Raw genomic sequence first — 17,761 nt, forward strand, 5'->3', positions numbered from 1 at the left:
ACTGAAGCCAACCTAGTATAGAAGCATCATATCATGAGGACAACAGTTGTAGTGTCCAGGCACTATGAAACAAGCAGAACCCTAGGGCCAAGCTGAGAAAAATGAGTAAGAACATGTGTTACAGAGAAATAACTCAGGAGAAACATGAGATAAACCCACCTTTCCCTAAATACACTAAAGGAATGGAAGTCTCAAAGAGAGATTAACACGTAGGTTATATCTAGGTTTAGACAAACTGGGATGGGAACAGATGGGTTAATGTACACACTTTTATGATAGGAGACTTGAGATCAAGTGTCTACTCTATCACTGACTAGCTGTATGTTCTTTTCCTTTAGATCACACATCCTATTCAGCCCAACGTGGTGTGCTCCCAAAATTCTCATTAAAGGGATAAATGATACCCTTCGAACAAATGTGCATGTGTAGCTTACAGAGAGCCAAGCAGAATAAATGTCATTCTATTCATATACTTAGTAACCAAATGGCAGAATACTTTAAACTTTAAAAATCAAATTAATGGAATTTTGACATTTGCAATCATACACAAAGCCAATACTATGTACTTTAAATTTTTCCTTGACAGGAATAGTTCCCTCCCTAACAGCAGGTAAGTTCTAGCTGCAAACTCGGCTCCCTGCACAGCTGTTTCCCCTGCCATTTCAAAGCCGATCATGATGCTATATTTTGTTGGACTCTAATCAAGTAATAGTCATTAATTTATTTCTCAAACATTTATGATAAGTTGCCGCGTCCTCTTTCTACTCTACTGCGTGACAAGGTCCGGAGATGGGGACAGAGGCTTCAAGGAATGCATCGTCAAGAACGAGGACGTGGCATGTGTTTAGAGATAACTGGTTTCTTAGAAACGATCCTATTAATAATAGGGGGAATTTGGGTAGCACAAATTCTAGTAAGTGTAAACGCTGTACAAATGGATTTCCTCAAAATTGGCTCTGAGGAAAACATAGTAAATTCCCTGTGTATGGAATCAGCTCTAGTCACCCTGACTTGTCCAGAATGTGTAAACCCTTTATTTGAACAATTATTAAGGGAAATTCTTTTTGATGCGCCTCTTAAAGATGTTATGAATAAATTATAACAAGCTGAATTACTAGAACCAGTTTATACTCCTGTTCCCATGCAGTTAGTAGAAAAATTAGTAAAGGATAAGAAATTTACTCATAAGCCTGTGCCTACTATGGAAGGGCCTCCTTTTGTAGCCTAGTGGATAAATAGAAAACTCTGGTATCCACCTAGGGGGGCTAATAGTATGAAAAGATTACCTGATCTTCCTTTGCCTTATACAGGAGCTTATAATAAAGATAGTATACATATAGTGAATAAAGATAGAATTCATGTGCCTTTTAGTAGTTTAAGTTTCATAGAAAGGCTGGCTAGGTCAGGATCTCCTTGGTGCTTAAAAAACAAAGGAACAGAAACTTAGCTTATGAAAGCAGCTTTGTAAAACTGATTTTTATAAATATTTTCCTCATTACTGCACCCAGTAAACTTTTGAACAGCTATGAGAAAGGTTCAGCTTGAACTTTAGATATAGCATAAATCAAATAGCATTTAAAAGATTTCTTCAGGCAGAAAGAAGAACAACGTCTGCCCACAAGCCAATGCTTGCTGTTATGAATACATCTATCTATCACCTTTACTTAAATCAAACTGTATCTTACGTAATAGATATAAGAATTAAAAGTTTAGATTGTTCCATCAGGTAGTTCTGTTCTAATGATTGAGAGAATAATGTACTAGTTAATCATGAACATTAATAATAATATACTCTATAAGATTTTCTGCTTCGCCTAACCACAGAAATTTAACTCCCTGCTACCTTAACTACAAAGTATAATCAAATGCCAAAATAAAAAGTATAAAAGTTGTGCTCAAATCACAATAAAACGGAACAGTGTCACACCGCCTCTGAGTTGTGTAGTCGACTGTCTCCCGCGCCAACGCCTTGCCCACCTTTGGGTCCCCCTGGATCCTGTCGTGGCTGGACCACGGCAATAAGTGACACTTGGGGCATCAAAAATAAATAATTCAAGAGATTTCCAATCTAGTTAGTTTGCTACTCACTTTGGTGAACTTTAACATCTGTGCCTTTTATCCAAAGAACAAACTCGGAGGAAGACGAGAGACCCCGCGTCCATTGTAGGTCTAACTTCATTTGAAAGTATTAACTGTTACTCTGCACGGGAACTGACTAGAATTAATGTTTTGTTTCCATTAGTCAATCTATGCAAATTACTTAGAATATCCCTGGGCAATATGGTAAGTATACTTGACAAGTTTTAGTTACTAGTAATAGTATTCATATTGTTAGTATTACTTAGATGTTAAATCACAATATTCAATGTAATGCCAAAAGTAATTCATGCCCAGCTACGAATATCAACAACATCTGAAAACTAGAAAAGGGTGCAGGTAAAAAGAACAATGTGATGTGCTTGATGCAGTCGTCCATAACTGGGAACTTATCAATTAAGCCTTTCATGATCCAGAATTAATTATGAAAACAAAAATTAAAGTGTAATGAGTTTATTATGTAAATTTATTCCCAAAGTTTCTATTCATCATGTATTTCACTTTCACAAAACAGCAAAAAGGAGGCAAGAATGGAGGCCAATTGGAAATATTTAGTGAATGATATATGGAGTCCTATACATTTATGAAATATTAGAAGTATAAAAATAAAGAAATGTATTCAGATTATTTAGTTCAAAAGGCTAGAGATTTTAAAAGGATACAGAATGGTTAAGATAGTAAATTACATGTTGTGTGTATTTCATGATAAAAAAATTTAAAAAGTACACAAAATAATGCATATATTCTTAAAAGGAGCAACAACCATGCTGATACCTATAAATTTTTGTAACAAATGTAAATAAAGTTTATGCAAAAATGTTAGCAGTTAATCACAAAAGAATTGATTTTTAAGCAAAATAAGACTAAGAAAATTTGCTTACTTACAAACTTAAAAGGAGAGAAACTTACAGGTGCACATTCAAGATTTCTTTGGTTTTTAAAGGAAGTCCTAACCTAGGTGTATAACTGGAAGCTTCTGTTCGAGGAAAAGGGTACTGAGTGTGAAGATATATGAAATATGAAGTTATAATAGAAAACATCAGCTATTCAATCAAAGCAGTATCTATTCAATTGTGAGATAAACAGTGTAGGTCCTAAGCACTGTAGGAGTTGACATGAAGGGGACCTGTGCTGGTGCTAAGGGCCTGGCCTTAAAGAGGTGGGCTGTGAGCTGTGTCCTTAAAGACCACAAACAGGCAGGAACAAGCAGTGACACTATACTTCAGAGAAAAAAGATGAAAGACACAAGATTCTAAGGGACAATGAACAAGTAGAGAATTAACAGATAAAGTTTCATGCTGGTGTGACTGAATTAACCCACCCATTTTCCCCCTGAAGTTGCTTCTAGTGGTTGTAATCGGGTTCACATGGTCCTGGGAGAGCTACCAATGTCTCAAGATTTCCACTGGGGTTCAGCCCTGACAACCAGCCCAGAGAACTAAAGAAGCTGAGAAAGAAAAGCAAGATCATAAAGTGAGACTCTTCTGTATGGCATACCTGCCACATCTTACAAACCCAACTGTCATTCATTGCTTCAATCAGTAATTTATTTACATTACTTTTAAAATAATTAAAAATTGCATTATTAAAGTAACCTCAGTGGCATGATACACCGTAACAGCAAAGCAGAGAAGCTAGTGAAGAAGAAAAACGGTGCTTTTCCGCGTTTAGATTGTTTGTGACCAAGCTGTGGATACAGTTTCAGTGTCTCCCATCTGCTGATGGTTTCCCAGCTCCTCCAGGGAGCCAGTTCCAGGAGCCCTCCTTGGTTATCCCTCCACAGACCTGTTGGACTCCAGTTCATCTTTACATATTATTGTCCTCCCAAATAGGCTGTAAGTTCCTCAAGGTCAGTGACCCTGTTAATCCTCTCACTACTATTCCCTAGCAGTGCGGCCTCAGGTAAACTACCTGACCTCTTTGGACCTCAATTTCTGATTCACCAATGGGGATTGTGAACCTGTGAGTTAACACATGAAAAGCAATTTGAACAATCAGTGTCTGCCCACAGTGAGCATCCAAAATATGTTAGCTGTCTGATTCATCCAGACCTTAGCACAGTATCTGACATTTAGTTTGTGCTCAGGAAATATCTGTTGAATGAATAAATGAATTAATTTGTTCATTCATTTCTTGGGCAGAAAAACTTGTATTCTCTGTTTCTCTCCCAGAACCTAGCACAGTGGTTGGTCTTCTTTGTGTTAAAAAAAAAAAAAAGGCAAAGATTCTACTTGAAATGAGGAAGCAAAGCCAATGGGTGGCATTCCAGATCTCCAAGAGAGATTTTTTTTTTTTTGACCAGAGATCATATCTTTGAATTGTTCTACTTAAGCATTTCTGTAGTTACCTACTTATTCCACCAACACATGAGATACATGTGAGATCTCTCTGAACTTTATCTCCTACAAAGTAGTAGCTCCCACTCCCACAAAGTAGATGGGAATGTGAAGAAATCCAGCTCCCATTCCTAAAATATTGATTTCTACAATATGTATGATGCTGCCATCGCATCCTTCCTGAAGCTTTGGAATCACTCTTTAATAACAACTCATAGGAGCACTGAAATTTTGGACCTAATCATTGGTTTGTCAAACATGCCCAAGAATCAGCAACTGGCAGGTATAAACCTGTCCCAAATTTTATGGGTGGAGTGTAGGTGGTATGGATAATTCCATTCGGATTAACACCAGTATTACTGAAAACCAACTTATCCCCTACAAGATTGCACCAGTTTTCTATCAGATGTATAGACAGTACCTCGCCTAAACATTCTAATAAATTAAAGAAAACTTCCATAAAAAATACGGATGAGACTTTAATTCCTAAGATTGAAATACTGAAAAGACACTGAAGTAAAAGTAAAAAAAAAAAAAATCAGTATTCTAGTTCTAGGGCCACTCCCTTGTGAACCCTAAGGCCAAGGACAAGTCACTTAATATCCCTAAAATGGAGCCATAATACCTGCCTCACCTACACTGGGGGATCACTGTAACCATTTACTCATATAATAAGCACTTACTAGGCACCTACCATGGACCAGGCTGAAAGTAAAGTACTAGAGTAAAAATATACATTTGATGCAATCTCCTAAAGAAATATGTTAATATAAACTGCAAATGTTATAAAATGGATAGTATTATTACATTATCATAAGCATAGTTATATTATTTAAGGATAATAAAAATAAAAATCTTACAGCAGGTGCTCCTGGATTGCTTCCTAGCCTACTCCAAAGGAAGATATTTACCTTCATCTCCATTTCTGTATTTTGATTTCACCACTCCAAAAAGGCCTTCCCTGACCATCCTAAGATATCCCTCCCCTCGTTGCTATTTTTTTTAAACCATGGCACTTGTTTGTTTCCTTCCTAATGAATACTTGTAATTACCTATTATGTCTGCTTACTTGTTTATATTTAACTCTGCCACTAGACATACATTTCATGAAGTCGGAGATTTTGTTCTTGTTATCGTGCCTTGATCTCTCAGCAGTACCTAATACAGTGCCTGGAGCATATTAAGCACTCAATAAATACGTTTCATAAAAGAATGGAAAAATAATCATATCATTAAGAGCCACCCCAATTGAAGAGAAACAAATGTGATGGCTTAGAAATAATGAAACTGAAAATGAATCAATGAAAATTACAGACTCATATTCTTGGTTAGTGTTAGTCTGCATTTGTTGTTTATTCAGAGATATTGGTTCACCATATTGTTCGATTCATTTTACAGATAAATAAACTGAGGCTCAAAGAGGGTAGTAGCTCAGGTAGTAAGTGGCAGAGCCTTTCTCTTTTCTTCACCATTTCATCCCTAAGGACTGCAAATGGAGACCCCAGGAATAATAGAGAGAAAACAGGAGGAGAGATCAAGGCACAATAGTTCTTGCAAAGCACGGTGACAAGAGTTGATAAGACATAGTAAAAATTTGCCTCCCTAGAGATCTGAAACCACTGAGGCAGTGTCCTCATTCCATGTATGAAGAAACCCAGGCTTGCTCAGGGCAAGTGATTTGCCCAAAATACTTCTACCCTGGGTTTCTAGCAGGTCAGCAGTGATTCCCAAGTCCAGATAATACCCTCTCCCTCTAGTTTTCTTTCTCTGCTTATTCCTTTGGTCTTTTCTTTCTCTGGAAGAAAGTTGTTTAAAAGGCACAAAGAACGAGCCAGAAAAGACAGTGTCACTGCATTCACAGAAACAGGATTTGGCCTTCAGTATAGCCTGAACTGGGTGCTTTACAATCAGGTTTTCATGCACATGTATTAAATAAACCCTTCTTTGTTTTGGCCCAGAAGTCTACAGGAAATCAGTTTCTTACAGAATTTCATGTAGAACTACAGCTATCCCCTTTGTAAAACAGAAACTTCAGACTAACACAGTTTGCAAAACTCTGGTGGTGTGTGAGCGCCATCTGATGCCCAGAGGCAGGGTGGCTTCAGTCTCAGACCTCTGGCTTCAGATATATCCTATCCACAAAATGTCATCAAAATACAGAGGCAACCACTGGGATGCCACGGATTTCATCATCAATAATGCATAGCCAATAATGAACATTATAACTGCGAAAAACCTCAATTGTAAACTTGATGTTCCTATTTTTTTTATACGAATCTCGTTCTATACTTATCAAGACTTATCAAGGCATAGCTCATACATTTATTTTTATATTATGTCATGTTCTATTTCATTTATTCAACTAATATTTGTTGAGCACCTACTCCATGTGACACCCAATTCTTGATACTGCCGAGAAAGCAAAAATAAATAAGAAGAAGAAAAACCTGCCCCAAGGAGTTTCCGCTCTTGCATTAGAGATAAAACATCTTGACAGCTCAGAATAAAGTTGTCTTACAGCTCTCTAACAGCTGAGAGGATCGAAAAGGTTTTATGAATGTGAGCAAGAACTCACTTGGGGTGACTACTGCCTTGTAGGGTGATGGTGGGTAGCATTCCTCTCCTTGAAACTGGTGGACTCAGCAAAGGGAGGATTATGGTAGGTATAGATAAGCCTGATACACTGAAACCTGGCAGCTGGGGAAGTAGGAAGGATCCAATAACATAGAGAGAAGGATAAGGCAGAAGAATGTAACTCAAGAGCAAAAAGAATTTCCTTCTTTTATGATAGGATAAATCCCCAGGTGCTGATGATGGGCCCCTCCGTCCTGCCACAAGCCTAAAATGACACAAATGTCTATGAGCTCCAGCTCTGGGCTCCTCCCCAGCAGATTCTTCCCCCCAAGTAGGCTGTGAGACCATTGAACTTGGGCTTTGAATTTAGAAGTGCCTCGCTGAGAAAGAAAGGCCTCAAACCTCTGCACTAACCGTGAATTTCAATCAGAGGTACCTTCTTTCCACTGCTTTCTGGCTAGTTCATCAGTGGTCTTTTAACTGGGTACAAGTATTCTAGGGCACAGGAAGATTTTCAGAGGACACATGGGCCTAGATGCTAGATCCTCAATTTCCATGTCTTTTTCTAAAAGCTATCGCCCTAGGCAGGCCTCTGATGTGGGGCAAGGTCACCTGCCACCTCCTCTTTCGTAATCTTCCTTTCCTTCCTCACAGAGAGAAAATTCATCCTTCACCCAATCTTATTCTGGAGCCTTATCCCAGGTTGGAAAAACCTCCATGTCGCTAGACACAGAGGCAATTTGAGAAAGCATCTCCCCTGAGGAAGAATCCTGTGAGGGCAAAGCAAAATAGGAGGGTAGGAAATATTGAAAGAGGTAAAGCCTTACTCATCCAAGTGACACACTCAAGGCAAAATTTTGTCCTCCAAACCTTTATTCTCTCTCTATCACGTGTGCTCTTCTCTTTTTCCTTCCACTTTAGGGTAAGAATTAAGAATTGGATGGTTGTCGAAGAAATGAAAAAAAGATGAAGAATGTCACTTTTTGTCAGAAAGAAAGTCTGATTTGACAAGAAGGAATGGTTTTGTTGATTAATTACATGGTGGGCATATTTTATGAACAGCTAACAAACCTATGGTTTGAAAAATACATTTAGTGCACATATATAATATACAATAATCTGGTAGCTACATCATTTACAACTATTTAAGCTTATGATTAAAATGTTTTAAATATCAAGTATAAATGCAAGAGGGGAGATATGTTTTCAAATTATATGAAATTAATGCAAGTAAAAACAAGAAGGAAGAAGCGAGGGAGGGAAAGAGGGGGGAGGAATGGATAGTGGCAAGGATGAGTGGGCAGAGAGAGAAAGGAATACTATGCTAGTGAACCGAAGTAAAAGTTACCTAAACCAAGTCCTGGTTATCATTTTTCACAGTCCTCAAACCTGGACCAGCATTGTATGATTTTTGTGCCTTACGTGACACTCAATTCTTAACAATGTGAACAACCCAGCTCTTGTACCAAAGTCCTCAGGGCTCTGAAGGATCAAGGCAATCCAGAATCTCCTTCATCTCATCTCCCCCCAATCTGAGATTTGTTGATAATTTACAAACATTTTTTACAGTGTATATTGTTTCTTTCTTTGCCTTTCTTTTATTAGTTTAATGTCCTTTACTCAGACACCAGTTATCCATGCCTCACTGTCCCAGCTTTCCTCCCCCTTCTTTTATTTTTTATTTTCATACTGCGCAGTGCTCCCAAACTGCACTCCAAAGAACATGAGAGCTGTTAATGGGTGTTCCTTAAGAAAGGATTCATGGTATAAATGTGGAGAGTGCTGAATACCTTTCCTACTAGAGATTCATGATCTATTAGCATTGTCTCCCCTTCTAGACTGTGGGGACCGTGTTTGTAGTATTCACCATCATACCTAGTTCACCTGGTAGGTCTTCAATCAATATGAGTTGAATGGATCAAGATACCAGAGGCCTTTAATAAAAGGATCTATTAAGAATACCTGTACAATAGTCTTTAACCCATTATTCCTAGATTATTTCACCCAGAATTTGTGTGTGCGCACGTGCGCGTGTGTGTGTGTCCCACTAAAATCATTTGAAATGCAGAGACAGTCCCAGAGACAACAGTACATTGTCTTGCTCTGCTAGGGTTCCTGTGGCCTATATAGGAACAATTTCTTCACTTGGTAATCCTTGCTGCCTCAAATACACTCTAGCTCATAAGTACACCAAAAATCATAGGAACACCCACCACCCATATTATGCTGGCTCTTACACTTACCTGTCCCCTAAATCCTTCAAACTCCCCTTATGTATTTGAGAATCCCCATGAGCTCCCTCAAATGTACTCACAGTCAAGCCCAGTCAGGTATCATGTGGAGTCCCCCAGCCACCATCTCTTCTCGTGTTACCATACCCATTGGGAACTGCCTCCTCTAGAAAGCACCTGTGTCATTTCTTCTAGGCACCTCACATCTTCCAGCCACTACTGCTAACACTGAGTATCATAATTATGCCTGAAACCAATGCATCTTCTATCCTACTTGCCAAGCACCACAGCCTATGCCGCTAATAAAGACCTGGTCTACTGATAAACTCCTTGTCTTTCTAGAGCTCTTGAAAAGTCAAAGGTGCTCTACATTCTCCAGAATCCTCAATGTGCTGAAGCCATATTGCATTCCATTACCAAACTGGGAGATCTCTCTCATTGGAAGCTATACTCTATTAGCTACCTGCCAAAGGAGTGCCTCAGCCCCTAATAGAAATAAGCTTCAGATGTAACCACCCACAGACTTTCCCAGAGACACATCTGAATCCAAGCAAGTGGACAGCATGGTACTTACCTCTGTCTTCCCTACAGAGCTGCTCTCTCTGTTCTCACTTCCCACTTGCGCTGCAGTCAGGCTTCTGCTCCCATCCTGCCTGTGGAGCTGCTCCTGAGAAGGCACTGATAAATAACCTTCTGAATGCCAGCACCAGTGGGCTTTTCCATTCCCAGCTCACTGAACCATTCTACGGCACTTACCTCACCTGATAATTCTCTCATCCTTGAGCTGCCTCCATTCTGGTGGCTTTCTATCTTAAGTTTAGCCTCATATGTATTTCCTCTCTCTCTACCAACCCACCCCCCCAAAAAAAAACACCCTTTTTATAGTGGCTAGAGTGATTTGGGGGGCCTTGAAACATTAAGGACCTAAGTAGTGACATTTATAAATTTCAATCTCTCCAAATTTCAGATCTGCATATTCAACTGCCCAACATACAACTCCATTTAGAGTTCCACAGCACTTTCAACTTAACATGTCCAAATCTGAGGCCATAGTTCCCTCCTCCATAGCTGTTATTCCTATATTTTCTATTCTATTCATTTACTTAGAACTCCTTTTATACATATATTATCCAGTCTTCCCAACAAACTTATGAGAGGGTTACCATTCATTTCCAGATTTTCAGGGGTATTAAACTGAAATTTAGAAAGGTGACATAAATTTTCCAAAGTCCAACAAGCAGTAAGACACAAGGCCAGGGTTAGGCTGTAGCTCTATCCAACTCCAAAGCCCATACAATATTAATGGACTAGAAGAACCTGGAAACTGGGGAACATTATCATAACCTTTGCACACCCAGTTCCTAGTACAATGCCTGACGCAAGGAAGGTCCACAACAAGTGTTTGATCTTTGAATTACTAAATATTTGTTTAATGTTAAATATATGCAAGGCAGTGTGCTAAGGATCATGGGAGAAATAATAAAAGAACAAACATGGACCATGCTCTAAAAAAATAGTCACTATCTTATTTAAAGAAAACAATATAGGCAAGATTCAGAAAGGGGTAACAACATCACCACTGTTCTTTAACATTATTCTATAAATGTTAACCAAAGCAATAAGATGCAACAACTAAAGAAAGGGGAAAAAATATTGGAAAGGAGGAAAATTCATCACTATTTGCAATATGATGTGTATAGCTGAGAAATCCAATTTTAAACATTTTTTTTAATAGAGAATTCATAAAGGGTCAGTTACAAAGTTAACATATTAAGGTCAATAGTTTTCTTAAATAGCAAAAATAATCAATTGTAAAATATAACAAAAATCCCATTTTAATATAAAATTAAATATAAAAGATCAATTTAATAAGAATGGTGAAAAAGCTATATGAAGAAAACTAAAAAATTCTGAAATATATAAAATATTTAATTGATTTAAAATATTGTGTTTCTAGATAAGACAACTTAATGTTGTTTCTAGATAAGACAGTTTAATATTTTAAGCATAAAATTAAAAAATATTGACATTTAAAGTTTTGTTTAATTTTATGCTTAATACCACCCCAATCAAATGCCCAACATATTTTTTTTGAAACATGGGAAAATAATACCAAGTTCATCTGGAATAATAAAAATACAAGAATAGCTAAGAATCGTAGGAGAAATGAGTACTGAAGTGAGACCTATCCTTCCACATGTTGAAACATATCATTGAGCAAGGCTATTACATAAAGGACAGACAAATCAGGAGAATTTAATGGAGAACCCAGAGGCACAATCAAGACAATATATTTGAAATAAAAATGACATTTCAAATCAGTAGAGGAAAGATGAACTATTCAGTAATGACGTTAGACCACATGCTAACCCTTGGAAAAATAAAATGGGATTCCGTACTTCATATCTCAGTTACCTTTTGCTACAAAACAAGGCAAGCTCCAAACCCTAGGGGCTTAAAAACAACCACCATTTATTCGGTTCACTTTTCTGTGGGTCAGCAATTTGGGCTAGACTCACCAAAGCAGCTCTTCCTCAGGTCTTGGCCGGGCTCATTCATGTGTCTGCTACTGTCAGTTACCAACCACTCAGCTGATATTTTTGGGAACTGTTCTCAGATAATCTCATTCACATCTCTGGAAGTTAGCTTGCTGTCTCCTTGAGTGATGGAGAGCAATAGGGTCACATTAATCTCCTCACCCAGCAGGCTTCTTCACATGGTAACCCTGAAGAGTTCTGAGGGAGTGAACAGAAGGAAGAAGGGTCTCTTAAGGTCTAGTCTTGGAACTGGCACATTGTCACTCCCACTCCGTTCTGTTGGTCAATGGGAGTCTGAAGTCCAGCCCAGACTTAAGATCCCACCTCCTGGTGGGCAGATCCGCGACTGTCATATTGCAGAGAAGGGTGCATACTGAGAAAGGTGGATAATTATAGCCATTTTTGCAACCTATCACACATATTAAACCTATAAACTCTAGATTACATAAAAAGTTCAATGTAATGATAAAATCATAGAAAACTCAGAAGGAAATATAGGTAAGTATTCACATGAGGAGGGGTGAGAGACACACTTTTAAGCAAGTCAACAAAACTAGATCTCTTTTAAAAAAAAAAAAGGTTGACATAGTTGACTACCTAAACATTTAAAACTTTCACATGACCAGAAAAACACCATAAAAGATAAAAAGCAAGTACTATGTGTAATGGTAAGATGCAGTTAATTCCTAAAGAGATTTTATAATTTGACAATTTTTTAAAAAAGAAAAATAGACAAAGGACAATTCATGGAAGTAAAACTCACAAATTATCAATAAAGAGGTAAAAAGATGTTCGTCCTCAGTAGTAATCAAAGATATATAAACTAAAACAATAATACATAATTATTTGCCTATGAGAGTGGCAAAGTTTGGAGAGTTTTTTCGTTTTGTTTTGTTTTTAATGATAACGCAGTGTTATCAAGGGTTTGGAGTAAGGAATTAACACACAGCTGATGAGAGCGTAAATTAGCAGACTCTAGATGGTGTTTGGCAACGGCTGGCAAAAATGTGTTACCTTGAACCCAAATATCTCTGACAATCATTTGTTCTAACGCCTCATTTTGGCAGCTATTTCCTGTCCGACGATCCTGTCCAGAGTTCTCCCTCCTGAGATATCAGTCTGCGACCCCATCTTGGTCCTTCTCCACCATTCGTAGCCTCTCCAAGGCTAGGCGGACCCTGCAAGCTATGTTCCCAGAACCTCAGCTGCTGTGGCTGAGCACGACGCCATTTCTCTGACGTCCTCATAGATGCTGGTCACTGAATGGACCCCAGTGCCGCCCATGAGGGACAAGGGCTGAGCTGTGGAAGCAGCTCGTGCGCAGAATCAGTTCTCACAGTAGGGAATAAACTCTTGCCGTGCCAGCACCCATTCAGGGACTTGCAATTTCAAAGACTTCCTGAGGAAGTTTGCCGTAACTCCGACCAACGCCTGCCCGTTCCCGTCTTTTACAGCAACTCCAGGCCCTGTGGTCTCCCTGCGGCCTCCGCCAGCGGGAGCAAACGGAGCAATACCGTTTCCCGGCATACAGTTCGGGCGGCAGGTCTCGCGAGACTTCCAAGCATTTCCTCCAATTATTCTATATCTAGAAATATTCCTATGCATATCTATATGCAAGAATGGGTGGGGAGGGACATATGAGGGGTGGCAGGATGATTATTGAGGAAGTGACATTTAAGCAAAGTCCTGAAGGTAAGAAGGGGTTAGAAATTTGGCTGGTGTGGTCCATGCAGAAGGCACCACCAGTCAAATGCCCTAATTCAAAAGCATGCCAAGGAAATTTGAGGCTCAGGAAGGAGACTGGTATGACTGGAGTGGAGTGACCTGGAGCAAAAGTAGTAGCGATGAAGCCAGAGATGTTATGAAAGTGACACACGGAGGGGGTGACCATGAAAGAGGAAGTTCATGGAAGGGCGTGTAGCCTGGCTTGAAATGTTGTGGCTTGGGTATGACTTAGAGGAGTGGCTTATGAAGGGGGTGGGAAATGAAGAGTAAAATCTTTTCGCTTTTCTGAGCAAAATAGGGAGCCCCTGGAGTGTTCTAAAGAAAGGATGACGTGATCTGACTTATTTATAGAAAGCATCGCTCTGACTACTTTGTTAAGTATAGACTGAAAGTGGTTTGCAAAGGCGGAAAGAAAACAAAACAGGAGAAATGATAGTGGTTCAGACCAAGGGAGTAGCAGTGGAGGTAGTGCGAACTGGTCAGGTCCAAGATTTGCTGAAAGTGTGGATGGAGAGTGTGAGATAGAGAAGAGACAAGAGTTACTCTGAAGGTTTGGGCTTGAGTAATTGGAAGGAAAGAGGTGCTATTAACCAAGAGGAAAAATGCTCAGGTGGAGTTGATTTGGGAGAGATCAGAAATTCACTTTTGGTCATGTTGAGTCGGAGATGCTAATTAGATAAGCAAGTGAAAATATCATGTAGACAGTTGCATATAAGAGAGTTTTGGGGAGCAGAGTGTCTAATAGATGGGTTTAGGCAGGTGGAGGAGTGAAAGAAAGGATCTCTAGCACCATCAAAAGTTAAGCAGTCATCCAGGAATTATGGAATGTGGATTAGACATGTTTATGGCCTTCTCTATGGGATGGGAGGGAGCTGTGAACTAAAGACAAGCCTAAATGAAAGGAACGGTCTTCACCATAGTACCCGTGTTTGGCCTCACATTGCCACGAGAAGCACTAGCTGAAAGTTGCCAGTGAATTTTTTCCTGAAACAGTATGTACAGCTCTCCAAAGCTGTGTTCTAAAAATGTAGAGAATCAAAAGAAGGTGGCAAGCACATCCTTGGGAAGGTTAAAATTTCTCAAAGAAATTAAAACTTTATGAAGTTACGTGCCCTTTAACTCCCTCCTCCACAGTGACATCTGGGTTCTGATTCCCACAAATCATCAAATTTCTAGAGCAGTTTTATCACTGCCGCTCTCATACTCTTTATATCAAGAAAGTCAGCTCTTCAGGCCCCAATTTGCTTATCTAGAAAGGGAAGATTGGATTATTCATTGCATTTCAAACTCTTTTCTTTTTGTTGAAGCACGGCAGGGTGAAGGCTGGTAAGGGCCTTGAGCGACTCCGTTTGGCTCATCCCTTCTCCAAGTTCAAACCCTATGGAGGCTATTTGGGGGCCCTGTAGGAAAAAGCTTGGACTTCCTGAACTAGGTGATTTATATGGTCCCTTCCCAGCTCTGAGGGGTCTCTTTTCTCTTTCAGCCTTCCTGAGTATTATAGTACTGTGAGGTCAAGGATGTGGAAGGCAGGAATACAGTGGCACATAGGGGACCTTTGGTGAAGGAAGTGGGGTCACTATAAGTAGGGAGTCTTTAAAACACAGTAACAGACCATTTGGCATTCCAGATAGTCACAGAGATACCACAGCAGGTGACAGAGTAATCTGGTTTATGATACTTAATGGGTGGGTTTTTTCTCTCCTTTGAACAAAGGTACTTTGAAGAAAGACTTCAGATACTAATTCAAATTCATATTAATTTCCTACATGCCTGTTATGGATATGTAACCAATGGCTAGAGCCCCAGCTCTGCATCTAGTTCATCATTCAGATCAAGCTGCCCTTACTAGCATCTGTCCCAAAATAAATTCAAATTTTCCATCCATATTCCATTCAAAACATGAGTATCCTGTTGCGCTTGACCTTTATGTGTTGGGTTTGGGAAATGCCTGTATATAGAGAATTTTTAATATTTCATGTTCCAAGTAGAAATGGTCTACATGCCACAAGAAGAGGAGAATGGAGGGGACCCCGCCAAATGAGTCGTTGCCTCTAGAGTGACTTTTCCAGAAAGGCAGCCAATGTCAAGGAATGGAAGAAGGGACTTGCCAAAAGGTTTTACCACTTCCCTTGCCCCACATTCCACCACTCTGAAACCCCTTCCTACAGTCACTGCAAAGTTACAGGAGGGTCTGTATCTCCCTTACCATCTCAAATGACAGCAACTATTGCTCTGTGTCTTCCCACTTTCTCTAAAATCCACTTTTAGCCTAAATTTCTCCCAGGGCTGCCAACGCCAAGGTGCTGGTTGGATGGACATGTTTGGTTTGCGATAAGCTTACACTTGTGATGTATGCACTTTTCTCCACGTATGCTATATTTAAATAAGAGGTTAAAAGTTAAAAACCTAAAGGGTGGTAGCTAAAGATATGGGCTGAAGCTGGCCGTGCTCAGTTAGAAAATTATCCCATAAAAAAGCAAATATTTTATGGAGAAAATTCAAGCTCTCCCATCGGAAGAAGGCTCAAGAGTTCTGCTCCAGCTCTTGACTGAGTTATGGAATTTTAAAACAAAAGCTAAACTCATAGTTTTCCCTTTTCATTTGTGTGTTTCTGACTCTCTCAATCTGCAGCTGTCTGTATATTTAAGAGTTCCTTCCCACACCCAGGCCAGGTGGGATCTCAGTACTATAAACTGGTACACTCATCTCCCACGGCTTATTTCACAAGACAGGAGAAAGTACATTTGAAAGGATGATCCATCCTGGCTGACAGAACAGTTTTCTTATCGGCTTTTACTATATATAACTTCTTATGAACAGAGACAAAATCATCTCCAAGGACGATAATAGAACAGTGCTCATAGTAATTGTTCTGTTTTTCATTTAATTTATTCCTGATGCTACTAACATCTACTGCACACTGTACCCTTAATACCAAAACAAAAACAAATTAAAAACCCTGCCTCTTAATTGCCCAATTTCCTAAAAAGAGATTTAAAAAAAAAAAAGTGGTTACTAATTGCTTTGCATTTTTTTTCTGAGTGACAACTTAAAATTTTTAAATCTTTTCATCGACCTGACATCTAAAGTGGGCATTTTCGATGTCTGCTAATGCCTTGCCTAAGTTCTCCCTCACTCCAGCCAAAGTGGTACAATATCCCATTCAACTTGCACATCTCAACTTACTTCCTTTCAGCACAAGATACTCTACACTCTGAACCAAGGAAGAATCTGCATAATAAAATGATTAAGTTGGGCATTACAGAACTAAGAGATGTGAAGGACACCCATTGAGGCCATTCGAAGTTTCTTGTTAATATTTAAAAAAAACAAAAAACAAAATTCAAACACTCTTATCTTGGTGTTTAAACTTTAGGGCCTAGAATGAAGGCTCATCTCAAACAAAATTAGGGAAAAGACATTTTATGAGAATTGTGAAAAATCTTTTAGGGCCAAGGACACTGGAACAGGAATTACCTAAAGGGTTGTGTGTTGCCTTCTCTGGAAATATGAGGGCATAATGTAAACTAATGGCTTTTTTTTTTTTCACATTTGTTGCTATGGCCTCACTAATATAATCTGAATTTTAAAAAAAGAATTATTTTTGAATACTCATCATAAGGGCAGAATTCATCCAGGGAAGAGGTAGGGAGAGAAGAGAAATACAGCATTGAATTAGTAACATTTACATTAAAAATTCTGAGGCCACATCTTATGTTTCTTGTATACCCTAGCTCAAAGCACATAGTAAAAGCATCGTTTTTAAAAATGAGCAAGAACCTCATAAAAACAAACAATGAGTATTATATTATTATATGATTCCACATATATATTAGGGAGATACCTAGAATAGTCAAATTCATAGAGACAGAAAGTAGAGTAGAGGTTACCAGGAGCTGGGGGGAGAGATGAGTAGGCAGTTAGTGTTTTATGGGTACAGACTTTCTGCTTAGGATGATGAAAAAGTTCTAGAGATGGAAGATGGTGATGGCTACACAATAATATGAATGCACTTAATGCCACCAAATTATACTCTTGAAAATGGTTAAAATGGTAAATTTTATGTTATGTATATTTTATCACAATGAAAAAATCTGAATAAAAATTTTAAACTAAAACACAAGCAGCGAGTACTTGACTAGATATGAATATAGTGACCTGAGATCTCAGGAGGCTCTGACCATCCCTACAGAAAGCAGCTGGGACCTGGGCATCCAGCATGTGGGAGGCCCAGCAAAGGAGAAGCAGTGCTCTTGGAGGA

General features: G+C 39.0%; 1 protein-coding gene and 1 long non-coding RNA gene across 2 annotated transcripts in view; both read right to left on the reverse strand.

Moving 5' to 3' along the window:
- LOC120585100 (uncharacterized) overlaps positions 1-10,290 on the reverse strand; it is a 66,345-nt gene extending 56,055 nt beyond the window's left edge. Inside the window, exon 1 of the long non-coding RNA XR_005648224.1 lies at positions 9,813-10,290. This is a non-coding gene — a long non-coding RNA (uncharacterized LOC120585100). The remainder of the gene's footprint in view (positions 1-9,812) is intronic.
- A 1,042-nt stretch (positions 10,291-11,332) lies between these two features.
- LOC120585063 (legumin J-like) overlaps positions 11,333-17,761 on the reverse strand; it is a 37,480-nt gene continuing 31,051 nt past the window's right edge. Inside the window, exon 11 of the mRNA XM_039841281.1 lies at positions 11,333-11,973. Coding sequence (XP_039697215.1) covers positions 11,951-11,973 — 23 coding nt within the window. The 3' untranslated portion in view covers positions 11,333-11,950. The remainder of the gene's footprint in view (positions 11,974-17,761) is intronic.

This window comes from Pteropus medius, unplaced genomic scaffold (assembly GCF_902729225.1).
Source record: "Pteropus medius unplaced genomic scaffold, Ma_sr-lr_union100, whole genome shotgun sequence".
Lineage (NCBI taxonomy): Eukaryota > Metazoa > Chordata > Mammalia > Chiroptera > Pteropodidae > Pteropus > Pteropus medius.